The 22,540-nt window shown below is 34.6% G+C and overlaps 4 protein-coding genes and 1 pseudogene across 8 annotated transcripts; 3 read left to right on the top strand and 2 right to left on the bottom strand.

Moving 5' to 3' along the window:
- On the top strand, positions 1-4,148 carry LOC123196360 (alcohol dehydrogenase-like 6). Of its 2 annotated transcripts, none has more exons than XM_044610359.1 (10): positions 1-302; positions 403-539; positions 1,407-1,444; positions 1,913-2,235; positions 2,649-2,731; positions 2,836-2,911; positions 3,014-3,075; positions 3,230-3,325; positions 3,431-3,592; positions 3,694-4,148. In XM_044610359.1, the coding sequence occupies exons 1-10, from the start codon at positions 260-262 to the stop codon at positions 3,721-3,723; spliced, it is 1,050 nt and encodes a 349-aa protein (XP_044466294.1). In that variant the 5' UTR covers positions 1-259; the 3' UTR covers positions 3,724-4,148. The 2 variants fall into 2 exon arrangements, with proteins under 2 accessions (XP_044466294.1, XP_044466293.1); XM_044610358.1 differs by having other exon boundaries at positions 20-302; positions 3,710-4,148.
- Positions 4,149-5,017: 869 nt separating this feature from the next.
- Positions 5,018-8,046, bottom strand: LOC123195572 (prostaglandin E synthase 2-like). The gene is made up of 6 exons (XM_044609358.1): positions 7,680-8,046; positions 7,198-7,338; positions 6,973-7,060; positions 6,170-6,263; positions 5,672-5,839; positions 5,018-5,354 (listed from the first exon to the last, which is right to left on the bottom strand). The coding sequence occupies exons 1-4, from the start codon at positions 7,975-7,977 to the stop codon at positions 6,179-6,181; spliced, it is 612 nt and encodes a 203-aa protein (XP_044465293.1). The 5' UTR covers positions 7,978-8,046; the 3' UTR covers positions 5,018-5,354; positions 5,672-5,839; positions 6,170-6,178.
- Positions 8,046-9,018, top strand: LOC123196502 (annotated as a pseudogene).
- A 2,117-nt stretch (positions 9,019-11,135) lies between these two features.
- On the top strand, positions 11,136-13,828 carry LOC123196250 (coiled-coil domain-containing protein 12-like). Its single transcript, XM_044610197.1, has 4 exons — positions 11,136-11,356; positions 12,408-12,540; positions 12,640-12,754; positions 13,500-13,828. Exons 1-4 carry the CDS (start codon positions 11,208-11,210, stop codon positions 13,559-13,561), a joined length of 459 nt encoding a protein of 152 aa, XP_044466132.1. The 5' UTR covers positions 11,136-11,207; the 3' UTR covers positions 13,562-13,828.
- Positions 13,829-14,654: 826 nt separating this feature from the next.
- LOC123196248 lies at positions 14,655-21,592 on the bottom strand. Of its 4 annotated transcripts, XM_044610195.1 has the most exons (14): positions 21,419-21,591; positions 20,757-20,807; positions 20,573-20,637; positions 20,077-20,347; positions 19,916-19,990; positions 19,761-19,819; positions 19,493-19,628; positions 18,434-18,530; positions 18,263-18,329; positions 17,395-17,493; positions 17,130-17,219; positions 16,203-16,357; positions 15,259-15,360; positions 14,655-15,145 (listed from the first exon to the last, which is right to left on the bottom strand). In XM_044610195.1, the coding sequence occupies exons 4-14, from the start codon at positions 20,327-20,329 to the stop codon at positions 15,031-15,033; spliced, it is 1,248 nt and encodes a 415-aa protein (XP_044466130.1). In that variant the 5' UTR covers positions 20,330-20,347; positions 20,573-20,637; positions 20,757-20,807; positions 21,419-21,591; the 3' UTR covers positions 14,655-15,030. The 4 variants fall into 4 exon arrangements, with proteins under 4 accessions (XP_044466130.1, XP_044466131.1, XP_044466128.1 ...); XM_044610196.1 differs by lacking the exon at positions 20,573-20,637 and having other exon boundaries at positions 20,077-20,338; positions 21,419-21,592; XM_044610193.1 differs by lacking the exon at positions 20,573-20,637.
- Between the last annotated feature and the right edge of the window lie 948 nt (positions 21,593-22,540).

Raw genomic sequence — 22,540 nt, 5'->3', positions numbered from 1 at the left:
ATTTTTCCTTCCCTTTTTACCCCCCACCTGGCTCTGGCCCTTTCACTGACTCTGACCACCCACCTGGAGTCAACATCTCACCTGGCTCTGTCTCTGTCTCTGACTCTAACCAACCACCTCGTGCCAACTTCTCACCAACTCCCAGCAATTTAATCAGACCAACGCAAGAGAGGTCTCTATTTTTTCTAGGTTGAATTCCTTCTTCTTCTTCTTCTTCTTCTTCTTCTTCTTCGTCGTCGTCGTCGTCTTGTTCAAATAAATGTCTTCCTCCATGAATGAACCCCAGGTCATCACATGCAAAGGTAATTTACAATGAAATGGTTGAATTGCCATCTTTTTTCTTTTTCATTTTGTTGATACTTTTTCAAAATTGTTAATGGTTGTTTCTGAATATTAACGAAGCTGCGGTTGCATGGGGAGCTGGGGAGCAATTGGTAATTGAAGAAGTTCAAGTGAGTCCACCGCAGCCTCAAGAGATCAGGATCAAAGTCGTCTCCACTTCTCTCTGTCGCACTGACTTGACCGCTTGGGAAACACAAGTAATAATATTTCTTGCTTTTTTGGCCTCTTGATTTTCTTCCATGTATTAGTATAAGAAACTTGCTTTAATATGCTGCAGAGCTTGATCAAAATAAGAATAAGCTTTTAGGAAGATGAGATTTTTTAGAATTTTAATTAGATATATGTACGTTTGACTTGTTTTACTCATGATTTAATATTTATGTTGAAGTAATAACCCGGTACTGATACCGGGCTTTTTCCTATTGTGTCTGTAATACTCTGAGCAAATCCCATAATTAGGGAAGACACGTTTTGAGACAATATCTTAATGATCGAGCTGTTTGGACCAGGATTTTAGCATGTCTGCGGAAGATTTTTTTACCTTAGAATGTTTAGCATTTTCTTGATCAAAATAAGAAAAAGCTTTTAGGATGATGAGATTTTACAGACTTGTGTGATTTTTTAATAGATTTATGCATCTTTGGCTTGTTTGCTCATTATTTTAACATTTATGTTGAAGTAAATGGTGAATGATACCAGGCGGTTTCCTACTATGAATGTTGAGCATTTTCTTGATCAAAATAAGAAGATGCTTTTAGGATGATGAGATTTTATAGATTTGTTTGATTTTTGAATAGATAAGTGCATCTTTGACTTGTTGTACTCATGATTTTAACATTTATGTTCAAGTATGCCTGTGTGGAAGATTTTGTTACCTTAGAATGTTGAGTATTTTCATTTGAGGCTTGAAAAGATTGGCCAGCAAAGCTATGGAATACTTATTATGTCATATAATCATGTTGTTGTAGTCCAGAATGAGGCTTTTGAATAGATACATGCATCTGTCTTTGTGGATTTCCTAGTGAGAATCTAAGTGTTTAAGTTGTCTATTTTGTTTCAAACAGGCAATATTTCCTCGGATATTTGGCCATGAAGCATCAGGGTATTTTTCAGTTAAACACCTTTTAGTTTTTATTTAGACAGATTAAAGCTGGAAGATTGGGACAGTTCTATCTAAAATTAAGAGGCTTTCCAACTAATGGGAAATCATTGACTTCTTTAAGAATAATTCTTTTTCTTGGAAAGTCCTGGTAAATAGCCTATGGCTTCAAGGCTTGTAAGTAGAGTTAAAGATAATAATATTATCATGTTACATCTGAGATGCTAAGGTTGAGTGAGTCATTGCCAAACAGTTTGGCCATGGCACAACCTTAGATGATTACGTTCTAATAAGCTATGTTTAGAAATAGATACACAATGCTGTTATAGAGGTATACTTAAGGGTTAAACTGGGTTAAGTAAGATTTAGAACCCTGGATCGATTGTGTAATATGATAGCTGTAGTTGGTTAAATACTTCTGATATCTTTGAGAGCAGAAAATGTATCATGTCTCTGGTAATCATCTTGTAGGATTGTTGAGAGTGTAGGAGCAGGAGTCACAGAATTTAAGGAGGGAGACCATGTTCTTACAGTATTCATTGGAGAATGCCAGAAATGCAAACATTGTAGATCAGGTAAAAGCAACACGTGTGAAGTTCTGGGGTTGGAAAGGAGAGGTGTGATGCACAGTGATCAGCAGACACGCTTCTCAATTAAAGGCAAGCCCGTTTATCACTATTGTGCGGTTTCAAGTTTCAGTGAATATACAGTGGTTCACTCTGGATGTGCTGTCAAAGTAAGCTCAATTGCACCACTGGAAAAAATATGCCTACTGAGTTGTGGACTTGCTGCAGGTAAAATTTCAAGCTATGATCTAGCTAATTAATCATAGCACTATACCTTCTGTTTTTAGATCTCTTTCACTTAGACAACACAGGAGCAATGACTGCATAAATTCTTTGTTAGAGAAGAATAATCTGCACGTGAAAGCAAAACCATGTCCAGCTGGTTGTATAATCTCCCTTACAAGAATGGACACAGAAATCAATTTTACGGTTCCCATTTTTCCTTCTTGTGTGATAAATTACTGAAAATGTGCCTTTGGTGGGTTTCCATTTGCTTCTGTGGGAAATACATAACTTTCACATGATTAAACTCACATACATGCATTCATTAAAAAGTATATCCTCGAAGACACATTGATTGAGTTTGAGAATGTCATTCTTTGTCCTGTCTGAGTGTGTTTCTCATCTGAGGCTGCATTCAGGTCTTGGTGCGGCATGGAATGTGGCTGATATATCGCAAGGATCAACTGTAGTCATTTTTGGTCTTGGAACTGTAGGCCTTTCAGTAAGTATATTGAGAATAATCATCATCCTCTTCTCCTGTCCTTGACCGAGCCGTCAGATTTAGCTATCTCTAACATGATCACAATCAATACCTTGTATGATCAGGTTGCTCAAGGTGCTAAACTCAGAGGGGCATCTAGAATTATTGGGGTTGACACTAACCCTGAAAAGAGTGAAAAAGGTATTTTGTGTAAAACAGATTGCAGCTTTGTGTTCTGGGATTTTCCGTTGCAAGTCACTCGAATGCAATGGACTTGATAACAGTTTTGTCCCATGGTTGCAGCAAAGGCTTTTGGAATAACAGAATTTCTCAACCCAAATGACTGCAATGAACCTATTCAACAGGTATTCAATCAAGTGATCTTACAATCTTCCGAGTAACATGCTTATGCAGTGCACATCTGCAGAGACACAAAAGTTGACACACAACACACTTGCAATAGACAATGTAATTCATAATTATTGAAGCTTGATTTAGACTCTGATATTTTACTTTCAGGTTATTAAGCGAATTACTGATGGAGGAGCTGATTACTCATTTGAATGTATTGGTGATACAGGGATGATAACTACAGCATTACAGTCATGTTGTGATGTAATTTCTGTTCATATAATGAGTTAATTCTTTTCCAATTAAGGTACTTAATCAGCTACATACATGACTTGAAAATTATAATTTTTCATTTCTTTTTTCTCTTAGGGATGGGGTCTGACAGTTACTCTCGGTGTACCAAAAGTGAATCCTGAAGTAGCAGCACACTACGGCCTATTTCTAAGCGGAAGAACGTTGAAAGGAACTCTATTTGGAAGATGGAAACCTAAATCTGATCTTCCTTCACTAGTAGACATGTACGCAAAGAAGGTAAGAGTAAGAAAAAGTAGAAATTCTTCAAGGTGGAATTGTGTTTAACCATCACTTTTTAATTACTCCATCTTCAACTGATCATTCATTAACATGGTAAGCATGTACACAACACAGGAAATCATGATTGACGAGTTCATCACTCATGATCTTCTGCTCGAGGATATCAACAAAGCTTTCAATCTCATGAAAGAAGGAAAGTGTTTGCGCTGTGTCATCCACATGCCAAAGTAGGTACGATGGAGCTATGAAGTTAATTACAAGAAGTTTGTGTATTTGATTAAGGTTTCTGTTCTGATGTTGATTATTAAAGGTTCATTGCCCTCCTTGTTGAACCACCCCCACATCTTCAATCATCAAAATTTTCCGGGTTTCCATGTGAATAAGAATGTCATATTCATGGATCTATTGCTAGTCTTTCTTCTTTATTTGAAGCAAATTTTTGTAATTCTAGGGGACTTTCTTCATCCATCATGATTGTGAATAAGCTCAAATTAAGTGATTCATCCCTTTTATCGTAGAAATTTAGAAAAATAAATCCAGTACTTTGATCTCATTGCATGCTTATATTAAGAAACTTGATTTTGTTTTTTCCATCATGTATAAAGATTTACTAATCATATTACTTGCTGGATCACCTTTTAACTATCTTTGTATTTATTGATTGAAGTAAAAAAAAAAAAAAAAAAGTTTCAACAATGTTTCTTTATCAAAACTAAATAAATATTGTAATTTAAAAAACAAAAAAATGGTTGAACATAGGTTTAAATATCTTTTGATGATATATTAAAATTAAAATTTTAATTTATTGAATTAAATGATTATAAGTTTATTCTCCAATAATTTATCATCTAATTCTATAATTCTTTTTAGTAGTTCAAACAAACCAAGTTTAATTTCAAATTGAACCAACTTAAATTGCCTTTTATTAAAATTCAGTGCAATTCCAATTCATGCTTCAAGAACAATTTGATAAAAATTTACTGATTTATAATAATGAAAGTTATGAGAACTCATAAACAATAAGGAGAGAATTTTTTTTTTTTGTGTTTTAGAATTCATGGAATCCGTAAAGAAGGTCTAGAACTTACACAATTTGATGTTTTTGCTTCGGATGACACATTGGATTCAAATCAAGTCTATCCCAACTTAGGCTACCCTAACTCAAGTTTGATTCTATTGAATAACATCAAATATTCAAATCAGCCCGACTCATACATGAACAACCCTAACTCAAGTTTAACCCACTTGAACCAAACATAAAATCAAGACCAAAGTAACTTCATTTAGATCTAATCTCAATTGCAACACTTCCCTTCAATAAAGATGTCATGATGGCCCCTGCGTTGGAGTCTTTAAAGAGCCTCCTGATGGTTTAGATTTTTTTTTTTTAAGTAATTAATTACAAGATTTCACAAACGTAACAAAAACTCGAACCCAGATCTTCTCTTGATGAGTTAGATTTAATTATTAAAAATGTTGAAATAGACAGGATTTGGGTGTGAATGTCTTCCTCTAAATTCTTTTTTTCAAATATAAAGCAAATCTATCCACCGTGACCTTTACATTCTTCAAATGGTCATATTCCAGTTTTCTAGGTTCTAGGTCTTAATTTGTGTAGACTCCCCTACAGCAATCTCCATTCTCCTGTACCAATCTCCGATTCGAGTGTGACTCATCATGTCTCTACCACAACTCAAGTAACGAATCGATCTTAATGCTCCAAACACAGCAAGGTCAGCTGAATTAGGCTTCAAACCTCCTGCCATAACAAGAAACACAAAATATGCACAAGGCTACTACAAAGAAAATTAAAAAAAAAAAAGCTCTTGCCACGCATGATACCACTTTTATTTTATCTGTTACAAGCTAATGTTCTAAACATTTACCACTTTATTGATAGGTTAGCTTAAATAGCAAGATCAGTAATGGCACTTCAGGATAAGTGAACTACAACAAGCATATGTATTTAGATTAAATTTTTATTTTTATTTTTTGATATGTGATGAGTATATGATAAGAAAACAACTGTACTATGTAGCTCAAATGATGAAAGAAAAAAAAAATGAACGCACATACCAAGAAACTCCCGCCCATATAGACCATGCACCCAGGCATCGACAGCTTCATAAAGTAGATCACGTTCATCTGGAAAGTTCTGGACAATCAATCTACTTATCTTCACAGAAAAAATCATTACTTGACCTCCAAAATATTTTAGAAGTTTTGAATGGAAGCTAAAATTACCTGCAATTACAACATAGATTAAAAATAAATATTAACATCAAAGATGTTCAAAAACCCCGAATTAATACACCATAATCCAGATACATATATTCATATGTCAAAATCATAATCATGATAAGAATAACCTCAAGAAACCAATTGACATCTAAATGTAAGTTCATGGAAATTAAAAATAATAATAATAATTCTGATCCAAGGATTTGTTGAAGAGATTCTGCTGGGAATACATGGTAGAATGCTTTTTGCTCATTATTTTGGTACAAAATGAAAAAATATTGTACAATATCAACAGAGATAGAGACATATTCCTAGAAAAAAAAAAAATCTTACATTTGCCTTTTAGATAGTGATAGTACTCGCGAGCCTCAGAAGCATTCCGAAATATGTTATCGAATAAGATAACCACCAAGATCGTTTCAGCCATCTACGCCATGAAGACATGAATTATAAATTAAAAAGTTAAACAGAAACCTGTGAATTTTAATATCGTTATAACTGAACAAACTGAATTAAATTTCTATACAAATCTCCACAATTCTAAGTTCAAATAATTACAACCCAAATTTAGAATTTGTGAGCTTAAATGCATCAGTCAAATTGTATCATATTCTAAAAAGTTTTATCAGCTGAAAATGTAAAGTCAAATTGAAACCAATTTTAAGACTCAGATAGCATTTCTTTTCTTTTATATAATTATTTGGATAAATATGAAGTACTTACATATGTTTCTCCAGTATATCCAATATTTCCTGAGACCTATTATAGAACATAAAAAAAAAGGCAACGCATCAACCTTAGTTTGCAAACCAACCCATAAACTGATCCCTTTCCATTGCCTCTCAATCTCATATAATCGTACAATTTCTACCCACTACTATGCATTGTTGTTCGACCAAATGCCCCTATAGAATTTCAGCAATCTACCTCAACAAATTCTGCCATTGTATAATATATAAAACCCCCTCATCACAAAAATTACTCGATCTCTAAGCCTACTCATAGGATCAAATACAAAACCCTACTCCCTCAAATTTTCTTGAATGCATGCCCAGTGAAATGCAAAATGTAAGCAAATTCACCAAACGATCTTATAATAGATGCTCAAAATATATATTACAGCACATATGCCACACCTAAGCCACTCTGTCTCTTCATCGTTTTCAGAAGCTGAATCAGCCGTTTTCTCAGGAATTATCTGGCGGGCCAACTTATCAATTATAACTGCACAAGCCACATGCAACACTAATGAAAAATCGGAAGGAATGTAGCCTATATAATGCTCCAGACATTTATACAATTTATTCAAAATTTCAAACCAAGAATTAACACAATCCATTTTCAATAAAAACAACAAGAACCTGATGAGCCGACAAGTTGTTCACCACCCACCATCATTACGGGACTTAATGGTCGCTGTTTAAAAAGGCTTATAAACCCAGGCCAGCTAGCTGGATTGTATTCCTTGACTTTATATGGTATATCATAATAGTCCAGAAAAGCTGAGGTAGCCCAAAAAAAGAGGAGTCACACAATGTAAACAACCACAGCACACAGTACAAAGATGTAACAGCTAGATAAGAATTCTAACCACTAGAACCATTTTAAGGAAAGAAATTAAACAAATCTGAAGGAAGACATACCAGCTTTGACTTCATGAACTAAGCATTCATTTATGCTCCATAACTAGATGATTCAAAAGTAAAACTACAAAACCCATCTTACACTCACGAAACTGTTGTTTTCTAGAGGAAAAGCATGAAAATCAAAGAAACTAAATCATAAATCCACCAATTTTTTCACTCAATTGGTAAATAATCAATACGGAATCAACGGAGCAAACCTTTAACTTCCTCGGCTGCAAGGACACCCTCATGCAGATAAAGAACAACCTCCTTAGGAACCAAATTAGCAGGCAGCGGTTCCTTAGCATAGACCTCTTGAAACGACAGCGACGCGACAGCAGCGAGCCCTCCGGCGAAACCGACAGAGATGGCTCCAGCTGAGCGACGGCTGTGCGAACCGGAATTGGCAGTATTGCCACCGGTTGAGAGAAAGCGACAGTGGACGCTGCTGGCCACCGAGGAAGTGGTAGTTGAAGCGAGGGCTCTGGAGAGTAATAATAATCTTCGCATTGCCATTTTCGAGATCTCTAGGGTTTAGGTTGAGGCTCTAAATGGACACACGCAAACAAAATTTCCGCACAACACAAATTGAGCGGAAAACCAAATTTTAATTCCCCCTGCCTGAATAACAAGTTTCCCCCCTGAACTTTAATGAATTAACTTCCTGTCCTCCAAGTTTAAAAAGTCCATTTTCCCACACAAAGTCTTGGATTCAAACTGAACCCAAGTATAGCTTAATTCGAGTTCAGCTTGAGTCCTAAATGCTAACTCAAGCTTGAGCTCAGTCAAATTAATTGAAAATGTTGTCAGAAATTATCCTGGTTCTTCTTATAATTATCATTGCAGCAGTTATTATTATACTTTACCTTGCATTCAAACCAAAATTACCCAAATACTCAGCTGACAGCTTGAAAATAAATGATTGAAGGCTCAACCTGGACTTATCATTGTATGCAAAGTTTGATGTGAAGATCACAGCCAACAATCCAAAGAAGAACATTGGAATTTACTATGAAAAAGGAGGAAGATTAAGTGTTTGGTACACAAAAACTCAGCTATGTGAAGGGTTATTGCCTATATTCTACCAGGGTCATCAGAACATAACAAAACTTGGTGTGGCATTGACAGGCCAAAATCAGCGTGGTAACACTTTGCTTAATGCTGCAACAACAGCAACAAACAGGGAGGATTCCTTTGGACCTTACGGTCGATGCGCTGGTCACAATCAAACTTGGCAGGCTGAAGCTCAAGAAAGTCAGGATATTGGGGGAATGCTTGCTGGTTGTTGATATTTTATCTGCTAACAATCAGATTAGTATCAAAGCCAGTAAGTGCAAGTTTAAGCTCAAACGTCAAAAGTCATCTACATGTTTGTATTGTCATAGTGTACTTGTTCTTATTTTCCTATTTCCCTTTTTTCAAATGGGAAGATTGAATTTTTTTTTTTCATTTTTGACATTTTCAAGAGAGCATTTTATCATTCATTATTTTGATTTATTTCACTATATTACTAAAACAACTCATTTTTTTAATTTCAAAATCACTTATAACTACTAATATATGACCCTTTTTTTAATATTATTTTATTATTCACTCTCAAATATAAGTAGGTGTAGATTCGAACTGTGTCAAGTTTGAATGAGTGTCAATTTGAATTTGATTTAAATCTAAAACGATCAGTTTGAATCCAGATTAAATGGACAAGTCACTTGACTAAATACTATATATTATCCCTACCATACTATGAAGTGTCGATACATGTACAAAGTTTCAGCGGCCATCAGATCATTCTTCCATAAAAATGCTTCCACAAAACACACCCCATTCGTGAAACAGCAGCTATATTTGCTCTCGTGGTGGAGGCTGCCTTAGATGGCGGTCTTCAACACCAGCTTCATGGTGACTGGAGCTCCATCAGCAATTCTGGAGGGGCACAGGCACAACCCTGTCCAATTTTTAATATCTTAAAGAGCAGGAAACTGCAAAAACAATCCACTTTAAGAGGAACTATATAAGTGTAACAATGAGCAAAATCGTTGTCCAGTTCCCATAGTATCTACATGGCTAATCACCAGTTAAAACCAGTGGTCCATGCTCAAAGGTACAGAGAAACGTCTCAGTCTGTGAAACTGCTCTTGCAAATGCCATGATTTTCTTAATAGTAACTTATCTAAACATTCAACAAGCCATGTAGATGAAGGTAGCCTTTCAATTTGATTTATCATGCTTCTTCATCTCTTCTTTGTAATTTCTACTTCCTCCATCGACAGCACCTGTTTACACTGCACTCTTTTTTTTAACAGTGTGAACTGATCTATGGGTTAACATCTATAAAAATCATGGATATATGATACGAACCTCAGGAGAATCATACCTCAAAAGCTAGCTGTTGAGATGGGAGAGCCCAAGGCCATATAAACCCCACACTAGTTGCTCATACTTTCCAATATGGGATCCAAGTCTCATACCTTGCACTTGGGATCTTAACTTACCACCACGCTCCGCAGCCCCGACGCCCACGCGGGCTGGCTGTGCGCTAGCTCCCTGCTAGCCCCGAGCGAACACTACAATGCCAGCGTCACCACCCGCGCCGCACAATTGCAACTGAGAGACATGGTGATGGCTCTGATACCAAATGATACGAACCTCAGGAGAACCACACCTCAAAAGCTAGCTATTGAGATGGGAGAGCCCAAGGCCATATAAACCCCACACTAGTTGTCTATACTTTCCAATGTGGGATCCAAGTCTCATACCTTGCACTTGGGATCTTAACAATATACAAGATGGGAAATTGCATAAAATGACCATAATTCAGAAACCTAAACAAACTTAACTCAATTTCTGGGAGTTACACAGATATTACTAAAACCCCTCATTCCATACTAAAATTGAAAGTTTTCATAAGTTTTAAAATTTTACATTTTTATCTCTTTATTGCATTAGAGTTATATGACAATTATAACCATATAATGGTAAATTGATATATATAATATAAGGTAAATCAAAATTTTATTATATGAAAGCAGGGTTGGATTCAAACTGAGTTCATTCGACCTTGAACTTGGTTTAAACGAGTCTAAAACGAGTCAATCCCAAATACGCTCGAGCGAGTTTGAACCTATAATTTCAAGCTCGAGTTACTTATCAAGTTCATAAACTAAAAATTTTAATACAAAACGATATCGTTTTAATAATGAATTAGTTAAAATTCAAGCTTGAATTTATTTACAGCGAACTTGATGAACCTGAAATCGAGCTCAATTACTGTAAATCGAATCGAGTTTAAATTCAATTTGACTTAAATTATTGTAAATCTAACCCTATATGAGAGTAAATTAATATTTATCAAATATTGTATCAAATTTTTTAAGAATTTTATACTTTTTACCTACAATACTTGTTTTAATCAAAAAGCACGGCTCAAAAATTTTAAAAATATATGTCAAAAAACTTAAACTGAAAATTACATTTGCCCCAAAAGTGAAAAAAAATCAGAAAACTTCAAATTAAAAAATATCAAAAAACCCCTGTACCAAGGGTGCTGGTGGAAAATACCAAAACCCCGAGCACGGGACCTGCAGGTTAATGCAAATCCCCGGGTGTACTGAGATTTTGCTCATTTGACGTCGCTGAAAGATCTTTTTACACCCACAATGTTTTGAAAGTATTAAAAGGCCCCCATACGAGGGTGTTTAATCTTGTTTCTATGTACTCTACAAATTCTGTAGACCTGGTTGGCTCAAATGATGGCGAATGAAGAAGAGTCAATTGAGCAAGCTGCTGCAACACGTCAAGAGAGGCTTAAGGCTCTGAGAGCTGCTCAGGAACTTCTAAATTCTAAAGACGATGATTCAGCTTCTCAAGCTGACGACAATGGAAGCGATGAAGAAGTGTGAGTGTTTTCATCTTACTTTATGGCTCTGAAATTGCAATTTGGTTTCTGGGTTTGTCTCAAATTTGTAAATTTCTTTAAAGGGTTTTTTTTCTCTTCCATAAAGCTTAAATCGTGGTGGAGAATATAAGATGACTTAGCTAAATTTGTTATTATTTGTATAAGGGTTTTGTTTTAACGTATTTTTAATTTTTATTTTGTATTTTGCGGAAATTTACTTTCATTAATGTCGTACAAAACTTGGCCAAAAGTTATAGCTTGTACATGTATTGAAGTGAAATTCAAAGCTTTATGATTATTCATATTCAATGTCATTAGCTGTTCATCTTATATGGATGTTTTACACTCTTTTATTTGTTTATTAATGTGCTTTGGTGGATAATTTTGGTGCAAAGAGAACGAAATGATGCCAACATCGAATGATGAAGAGTTTGAGTCTCATTTTTGTATTTCGTTAGTACTATAATCTTTCTATGGTTTGGCCTGAAAATTAAGGCTTGAAATTAGTTGTATTCATCTCAATTTGATAAACATGTGGTAACTTGTGGTATGAATGACTTAATTTGGGCTTAAATTCTGAATTTTTTACTTCTGAACCAAAGAAGAAGAACTAGGCATATTATAAACTATAAAATAGTGGAATTTTTTGTTAATTCTTTATCTTTTCTTCTCGATTAATTTCAATCCTCGCTTTTCCTGTTGGTTTATAACCCTTTTTAGATTTGAAACAACTACACCATAGAAGGTCCGTGCAGCACACATGTGAAGTTGTGTCCTAGCCTAGAGGAACTGCTTTGGAGATGTTTAAGTCTGCAGAGCACTACTAACCATTCATCTTAGAAAAAATGTTGAATGGAAAACAGTTTTTTGAGAGTAATATTATGAGAATTAAAATTTTTTGGAAGAATAGGTAATCTTGCACATATAAATATATATCCATCACTTGTTTACTATGTTAAAATCTGGACTTACACAGTTATACATATAAATATCCATTCCTCTATAGGTGATTTTCAATGCTTATCTGAACATTTGCAAATTTCATTTGCAGTAATACCAACATGAAATTTCGAAATTATGTCCCCCATGATAAGCAGCTTCAGGAGGGTAAGCTCGCTCCACCAGTGCTACCGAAGTTTGAAGACCCTGTTGCAGCAGAACCGCCAGTTTTAGAAAAGAAGGAGGTACTGATCTTCCTTTTATTGTTCCTTTTTTTATATATATCATTTTGATTGTTTCAATATCCCTTTTCCAATGCTTTCCAAACATGGAATGTTGTTTAGGATCCATTCATCAACATTGCTCCAAAGAAGCCAAACTGGGACCTGCGGAGGGATGTGCAAAAGAAGCTTGATAAGCTTGAAAGGCGCACCCAGAAGGCAATATACAAAATTATGCGTAAGTAGTTATTTTTTATAAAACATGGCACAAATACATCATATGTCCGATATGTGATCATTAATTCTCTTTTTTTTTAATATGCATTGCTTATGGTGGTGAGATTTGAAATGTAAGACAATGTGTTATTCATCATTGTTATTGACATGATTTTTTTGAGCAAAATGAAATTTCTTCTTCTTTTGGGGAACAACTTTTTGTTATTTCATCTTTTGCTTTTTGAAATTAGGATCTTCTGCACTGTTTATTTTTAGTACAACAAGCTTTCTGAATTTTTTCATGTGTGGGTGATATGGGGACGAGGAATGGATTATGCTTATGCATTCAAGATCAGATTAAAGTGTAGAAATGTGACTTAGTAGAAATGTTAGGTTTCTTGAACACTTTATGCTTCTTTGATACCTATTCTATTGAATATAGGTGTTATAACACTTCATGGAGCATACGTGTTATAAAATTTCATTAGCATAATGATCCATCAATGGATAATATAAAATATATATATATCATCTAGCATTATTGGTAAATATAATCGAAATTTTGACTGGTTCGTGAGAGCTTGGCATGAGCAAGATAATTCTTTGAAAAAAATTTGGTTTGTTTAATTAGTTCATCATCTTCACAGATTCCTTATTCTGGTGCCAAAGTCTCGTTGATCTGGTATAATAATTTGATGCTGCGATGAAACTGTCTATATTTCTAGTCAATTTTGTTGTAAACCTGTTTCATTTTGTTATTTCCTCAGAAGAACAAGAGAAAGAAAAGCAGTTGGCTGAAGATGAAGACGGAAATGCGGTGGAAGATTAGAATTTGAATCCAAGCAAGCGAAACATCTGTTGGAATAACCCTGATGATCATTAACGAATTATTGAGAACTACAATTTATTGACCTATCTAGAGGAACAACTTACAATTACAGTAGTGAATTGGTCAACATATATAACTTTCTGAAAACACACACTTATGTTTTGTAATGAGAGATGATTGCTGTATGCAGGCCTTATGCCAGTACACATTTTTGTCTGGATTCTGACAGATTGGATGCAATATTAGAATTTTTGTTGTTAAGTTCCATTGGAAGCTTTTGCTTATCTTTGGTTATTGCAAATATGTAATATGAATACCATGATGGTATGATCTCTCAATTGATTCTAAGTTTCTTTTGGAACTTCAAACCTGTTTGAATATATCATGACTCATGAAGATTTTGTGATGTATGGCAGTTAATACTATTAATATGTAGTCAATTTTTTTTCCTTTGTCCAGATACTCATGGCAGAGTTCTTATCCTCCTTCAAAATGAGAGAAATCTGGAGCCTTCACACCAATTTTAAATGTAAAATTATCTCACCTTTCAATTAATGTGGAGTGCTTTTGGTTGCAAAAGTACTATTTCAAAAACCGGATCAGACCAGCAAATTAGACCGGCCCTACCAAGATCAGGGGCAAGCCCAATGCAGGTTCATCCGGTTTGACCGGAGTTTATCCCAGTCAAACCCATACACTAACATCAGTGTAAAAAATCAGAGAAATTCAGTAAGGCTAGGGTCTAAACTCCCGACCACGAATCAACCCATCCAATTGTCGATTAACCCAGATAAGCTCTTTCGTCGGGTTGATACCAAATCCAGATTGGAAAACATTAGCCAAAGTACAGAAGTGCTTCCCCAAACAAGTGGTTAAAATGAAGTTGCCACTATTTTAAACAAGAATTGACATTAAGGGATGCAATTTTTAAAATGATACAAGTACCCTGAACAAGAAACATGTATGAGGATAGAGCTTCAGTATGCAATCAGAACATAATTGCTGGCTAACTTCATGGATGATTAAAGCTGTAATGGCAAAGATGAACAGTGTCATTCAAGTAGCTCTACACATAAGGACTTGCACATCTCTGTTACCAAACAAATGGACATTTTCATGGCTCATTTAAGTGAAAAGATGGCATACATGGCCTTACAGTTTCGGCAAAGAAACCATCCCTTTGCTGGAAGCAAACAATTTATACACAATGGGGAACTTGTACAAGGATCCATCACAGGATGAGAGATGAATATCATGGTAATAAAGAAGAAAATGGAAAAGGAAGATATAAAAAAAGAGTGGGAAAAGATAGCTGAGTAAATTGAACCTTTGATTGCACACAATGATCAAAGAATTGTCCACCTGGTTGACTGGCCATTCTGTGCTTGAGATTGGCCATGTATCTGTAACTTGAAATTTATCTCATATATGATCTATCTTCTGTCACCCTTGAGTTGGTTGGAAGGGGTTTACACCCTATTCATGTTCTCCACATTCCAAGACGGGTCTACCGGAGGAAGTTGAAATTCATCAGGTTTTAGGGCCAGAGCAAAATCAGGCAAGGTTGGTGCTGTTTCCATGATTCTGTAGAGAACATTACCAGTAAATATCGATGTTATGATTCAAAGCCAACCTCTGTCGATTATAATAAAAAGGCTGCACATAGACGTATTTGATTATTATATATCAAAACTTACTTTTCATGAGAGTATAGGTCACGGTTTATCCGAACCTTGCTTGAAGTATCTTTTGGAATTTTTTCAGATAGATACTTCATGGTTCCCCAAAGCGGCGGATTTCTACAGACACCAAGAATGGCAATTATGAGGTAGTTCCATATAAATCAACTTGTTAAACTGCTCTATATACCATAGAATAAACAACAAAAGGTTAAAACAATCAATTGATATAAAAACCATCCTTTTGCAAATAGAACAAGTGCTAAGCTTGAAACAAACAAAATGGTGATGAGAATAATCTTCCATGCAGAAAGCACTATAAAAAGAACAGGAATAACCAGCCTCAAATATATGTACTGTTGTACAAATTCATGGTACCAGTTTAAAAGTTTCATAGCATAATAGAAAATGGATAATGAAAGCCACAGGAGTGCTTGCTGTCACAGATCCATCAAATGATAAATCAAATATTAGGTTCAAGAAAGCTCTTAAGACACATTTGGATCTTTCAGATTTTATTATCTCTAGAGAAGGAAATAGAAACACTAAAGTGAAGTCACTATATGATGGGTTATTTATGGTTCAATAAAACAACTATTACTCGGCCACATGCACAGTTCTTGTAGCATTTCTAATCAAAGATGAACAGTTGGTTTATCTTATTTGCATCAAATGTATAGAGATATGTATATCCCACATTACACAAATAAGTATCACATGTAAGCACACCAAGCATTACAGATGAGGCCTTTAAAACTACAAGGGCCATAGACTAATGATAAGGGCACTTTTGGAAAAACATATCTACACTGTATAATTCTGCCACTCCGAATCCAAAAAACGAAGACAAATATCATGGAAATAGTACAAATTACAGATAACAGTCACTTTCCTCAAGATAAATGATCCATCACAACAACAGACATTAAAAAACTTAAAAGTATAATGGTTCAATAGAATACCTTGACAAAGGAGGAGCTGCATTAAATGCTTCACCGGCCTTTTTACTCTCTTTGAAATACTCATCTGCAGCTTGCAAAGCAGCTACAGCCATCCCATGAAATTTCTCTGTGTTCCCCTCATCAAGGATCAAACCATGATAGTAATACGCTGCAGCCTATACAGTGGGGAAAAAAAGGAAGAAAACAAGCACAACACAAAAACATTAATCACTTTGCTGGAAAACTGAAAAGACCAGTGCAAATTTATTAAGAACGTGACAACCAGATGTTAGAAGCAGAAGAAATCAAGTTCGGCGATTAAGTTGGACAAGAAGATAGGTGGCAAAAGGCAGACAATATCCACCAAAGAAAAATTAGTTTATGTGCAATATAAGGTCAAACTGTGACCCTTTTACTACTTTAAACATATTTTCAGACCAAGGCAAAATATATAGCTTCAAATAAACATTCCCCTTATATATTCTGGCAATTGATGATGCCAGACTTTTGCAAGCACACAGCATGCCAATAAAAAGTTGCTCCAAATTCCTCTCCACTTTGCCACTTAAAAAATTAACTCAATCATGGACCGAAAAGGAGGAAGAAAAAAATATATCAATTTGATGCCAAACTATCATCCATAATTAAAAACAAACTCCGCCTAGAACACTAGGAAGATAGAATGTACAGGTTATTCAAGTACAACTTTGCCTATTACTAGGTATTTAAACTCCTAGCAACATCAATTGGCAGTCCGGTTATAGATACAATTCAAATCCATTGGATCAAAACCAATGAAAACCCATACCTAGATTAGCTAGAAACTGTAAGTAATAACAGTAAATAATTACAAAAAAATTAATAACAAAACTCAGTTACCTTTGCAACAATGAGCAGTGAGAATTATAGCAAAAATGACTAGTGTGCAGGAAAGAAATCATGAGTTACCTTTGCTTCTACATATTTCCACTTTATAAATAGTCGATGTTTTTCCCCCCAGCCATTTGTTAATGGAAGTGTCATTATGTTGTCTTGAGCCTGTGAAGCATATGCATAAAAAAAGGCAACACATTTTAGATTCCTCAGTTGGATAATAGTGCAAAAAATGGACGACAATGCAAGAACAACAAAATTTATTACAACCACCCAAGACTTAGGAAACATTCTTAGTTGATGTGTGCTCAGAAAAGAGATTATAGGTTAATGCATTTACCTGCTGCCAGTACTTTACCATCTCACATGCAAGTCTTCGCTTAACAGCCAAAGTGGCTTTTGTACTATCAATGGCCATTCCAAGTTGGATATCATTACACTACATTAAACAATAGAAAGAGTGTGAAACAAAGTCAGAGAACAAACAGATAAATGAGTGCAGATATTTAAGGTCATTTAAATCAAATTTATCATTTTTTGGGCAAGAAAGAAAAGTTCATGTACATCATCTCTGCTTCCCCTTACATTGATTTCTCATTTTCCTGACTGTTTCTGTTGTTTATTACCTTGTTCAACTAAATTATAAGATTCATTGAGAGATTGTAAGATATCATTGATTACATGAATCCAAGTGACTACTATTAAAAGTTTATTGGTGGGCAAAAATCATAATGCAAACTAGTTATGATATATTACTATAAAGGCCATATAAACAATGGCTTCACCACTTGTTATCACAGATTATTTTGGAAGAGGTAGCCAACATAAGACCATATATTGTGAGGTGGCATTCTAGTAGAGACACATGTAAGCTAAATAGTTGGGAGAGAAATAGTCAAGCTGCTCTTTAATCCACTACTGGATAGGCAGGAAGGAATGAAAGTAACAAAGGAAGAGACTTAATCCTTTTTTTCACATTTGCTTGAATTTAAGAAAAGGTGAGAAGGGAAAAGACTTCATCCTTTCTTTCACCCGTTTAGTAGAATAGGATGAAATATCAAGACGGGGGACAAGTCACACTGAGAAGGAATAGGAGGAACAAGGCTTGGTCACTATCCCCTCTTCAAAATGTCTATACCATTATAAGAAGAATAATATATGTATTGGAACAGTTCATGAACAAAACCCATCAAAAAAGCAGCAAGTACCTGCCCTAATGCTTGCAGGCAAAGTGCTCGGAGAACCCCTTCTGCAAGGTCTACTGGTAAGTCCCTCCTGCAACCAAAAGCAGAGGTCAATAAAGAGAAAAGACCCCACAATGCTTGGAGAATTAACAACACTTGAAGTTGCTCTTTACACAATTCTTTATTTAAGTAAACCTGAGTTCAGAAGGTAACTGTGGCAGAACATGTCGTACAGCACAATCTAGGTATCCTGCTGCCTTCAAGAAAATGTCAATTGAAGCCCGCCTGCTTTCTATCACACAAGAAAGAAAATGACACCTTTGCAGCAGGAATACACAAATTAAATTTCCTCATGTGGCACACAAATAATAAGGAATGAATGCATAAAAGCAACCTAAAAGCTTCAAAACTAGCACATTTTGCCCAATGTATCCCTAAGCAACCATCTTAGAAGGAAAATGGATGATATTAACAGTTTAAGACTTTGTTATCAGATAAAACTGAAAATTCTTTCAGTTTGCAAGCTGGAAATTAAAAATAATAATAATAACCCTTTTATGAACTCAATCAAATTAAAAAATCTTTAAGAACAGTTTGTGCAATAAAACCATCAGGTACACAGCAGAGAACAGCCACTAGGTTAATTATAGTGTTTCATTCAGCACTCTTTAAATCTCAGTAACGGAACATATCAAGTGTAGTTAATGAGAACAATATTAAATTATTAATAAATGGAAAAAATTACTGCCAAATTTCTGATGACCTAACCAATAGTCCTTCAAGCATATGGTCCAAAACTATTCTGATGCAAATGAACAAACAATGAAAAAATAAGACCAATGTTCATTTCTCATTAATTAGTAGTAATGGTAGAATCAAACTCTCCAACCCTACCATCCGGCATGAACGTAAAAGCTTTTGATATGCTCACTAGTTTCTCTTGTGATAGAGCAAGCACAATAGATTTTGCAATTTAACTGGATATATGCTGTTGTTTGTCACAACAGGTTCATATTAATTCATATTCTGTTGAGATAAGATCAAACAAATTTCCAACCGAACAATGAGGTTGGACAAATATACAGTTCCAACAAATTAGTTACATTATTGGTATCCTTCAATTAGAAAGATACTTTGACTTCTTTTACTCAAGTAATAATTTCAAAGCTTTTATAATTATATCATTTGATGATGATGAAAAAAGAGAAGGGAGATGGAGCATCACCAGAAGAAAAATTTGCAATCAGCACTTACCTTCAGATACTTTTGGCTGATAGCCATCAGCAGATGTTCTTGGAAGAAGCAATAAGTTGGCCTGTGAAAATAATAACATTGCCATCAAGTGCAAGACTGACAACACTTCGTACCAAGCATTAGAAATGGCTGTTTCCTGCACAAACAAAAAGAAAAGTGATCCATATCAATCCAGCATTTCAACAAGCAAATGAATGGAATCCCAAATTAAGACAAAATAAACTTAGATGAAAACTTGAAACTCAATAGACTAGATTCACACTCCCACCTCTGCTTCATCTTCCTGATTTATCCAAACAAACTGTACTTTGTGCTGTAGATGGTTTCCTGCACAATACAACCAAGCAACAGCATTAGAATTTACCTTAAAAAATCAGGGAGTTCAAACATTCTCTCAAACATCACAATAAATGCATTCATTACCATCCTTTACTAATCCCATAAGTCCAGGCAAGTAATCTTCCAGAGCCTGATGAAGATCAGCCAATGTTGAACCACCTGAAGATAACAATTCAAGTTTATACACAACTTGTGCCAATGAAACTTTAATAAATATCATCCTTTCCTACTTTGAAGTAACAAACCATGTTGAGTAGCACTTTTTCTTCTTGTTCTTGTAACTGTTGGTCCTTCTTGAGCTGCCATGACAACTATACGTGTTCTCAGAGCAGATAAACGCTCCACCAAATTCTTCGACAAGTTGTCACCAAGTGATTGAGAGAAATCAACAGGTTTAGGAATCCGAAAACCGGGTACATAAACAGAAACATCTCCAATATTTCCTAGCCTCCTTCTATTTCCAACAGTATCCTTGGGCTTTGACAAAAAGCATCCCATATCCTCGAACTATTGTATCTACCAATTTAAGGAAACCAAAAATCAATCACACAAAATCAAATTAACTATTCAAAGTACTCAGTGCCTCTGAAACAGTGGGCAATAATTATAAATATGGACTGGGAAAAGCACAATTTAAGAAAATGGTGTTCAAAGAATATAGACAAAAATCACAAGTAGACAAGTAGCAGCAGAGACAATTAATGTTCAACTAACAATCAGCTAAACCGGTTGGTTACTCACGAGTAGCATCCAAATCACTCTCACTGGAGTTCTTCAAAAGTTCTCGAAAATGATAACTCTTCGATCTAAAGATTTTCAAGAAATAAATTAAAATATTTCTTCCTCTCTTTTCTACTTTCAAAAAAGTGGTCCATTTTTCATGAATATATGTAACTAAATGAACAAATAAAAATAAATCTCTCACCTAGCCCTCTTATCAGAAGCTTGAGTAATGGATCAGAAGTTGAAGTGATTTCTGCACCAGAACAAAAGACAAGTTACAGGTAACGCATCACAAGTAAGGCATGAAAATTTACTTCCTTTTCAAAGAGGAAAAATAAATTAAATGATTAACGATTAAACTTGTATCATATGCTTTACAATTACACATGAGATTTCAAAAGAAAATTATGAAGGAAAAGATTCGAATTCAACCGAGATATAAAAAAAGGGGGTAGGTGACAAATGGATCAAAGCTAGCCATGAATCTAGCAATATAAGTTCACAAATATTGAACTGAAATAATAGCAGGAAAAAAAGTCCAAAATTAATGAATTTTATGAGTAAAGACTATCCAAGTGATTTCAAACAAGCAACCCATAAATGATTGCTTGGTGTTATATGTATATGTTATTATTCTGAGAATTACGTATCTATGAATTCAACAACAAAAAGAAACCAAAAAGCAAAACACTCCGTTTGGTTGCTGAGAAAACACAAGAAACCGAGAACCCAGAAGAGCAAATTCACCAAAAACAACAAAACCCCAGTTGCTGGAGAAAAGACTTTGATCATAAAAACCGGAATTGTCATCATTTGAAGTGAGATAAAATGGGGATCAAAAATTGAAATTGACTACAATCTTACCATGGATTGGAAAGGGTGTTCTGTGTGAACAGACTCAGAGACAGAGACAGAGAAAGAATTCAATTGGGTTAGATTGGAATAACGATAAATAAAGAAATACTTAAAACTGAAGAGGATTTCATAAATGAAAATTTGATGATAATTGCGTTCGTATTTTCTGTTTCGCTGTCTTATTGGCGCCTAACTCTTCCCTTTTAACTCTCGTTGTTCTTAAACCTTTAAGTTTATCATTTTGCACCCTCAAACTTTGATAAGTATCACAAATTCCCCTAATTGAGGTAATTTTCATGGAAAGTTTCACTTAGGGTTGGCTAAGATTGGGGCTCACTATACATTTTATTATCATACATAATATAGGGCTTATTATACATATTATATATTGTTGTATATATCATTGTCGACAATTCTATTTGTGTGTTACAAAATTAAGTTAAGTAAAATAAGAACTAATCAATCATTAGTTTTCATGTGATTTACTCATTTTATTTGAAATTGAAAGTAATAATATATTAATTTATTTTGGTCTGTTTTGGTTCGATTAGATTTAGTGTTTGGATTCATTAAAAGGTTTTGTTAGGGATTTTGTAGGGTGTGAATAAAAATTTGACATTATACAATCCATTAAAATCCAACCCTTTAATGAGGAAGGACATTGATAAGCCACATTTTATGTATATTTATATTAATGTAAGGACATATAGTACAATTATGCATTAATCTCTATTAATATTTAATAATATGGGGGTTAATTAATTTCACTTATCAATGTTCTCCTTAGAGGATAACATTATCAAATGGGTGATATAATCTTTGATTCTAAGCAAAGTTTATAGATCTGGAATGAATATTGACTCAGTTGCGTCAAAAGTCAATCGATTTTATCAATCAGACAGATCAATGACTCCAATTTGATTTAATTAAATTTTACCTATATTATGTCAATATTCAATCTGATTATTAAACTCTTTCCGATATAGTTCATCCAATTTAATATTGGTTTAATCTAATATGATGATTAAAATAAGTTTTAGTCATAGATCATATCGAATTTGTCGGTAGTTTTCAATTAAGGCGGCCAATCAAAGTGGTTTGGTTTTTAAAACACTAATTGTAGGACCGTTT

Source organism: Mangifera indica, chromosome 14 (genome assembly GCF_011075055.1).
Source record: "Mangifera indica cultivar Alphonso chromosome 14, CATAS_Mindica_2.1, whole genome shotgun sequence".
Classification (NCBI taxonomy): Eukaryota; Viridiplantae; Streptophyta; class Magnoliopsida; order Sapindales; family Anacardiaceae; genus Mangifera; species Mangifera indica.
Note: the sequence above shows the minus strand (reverse complement) of the source record. Positions and strands in the feature narration are given on the sequence as shown.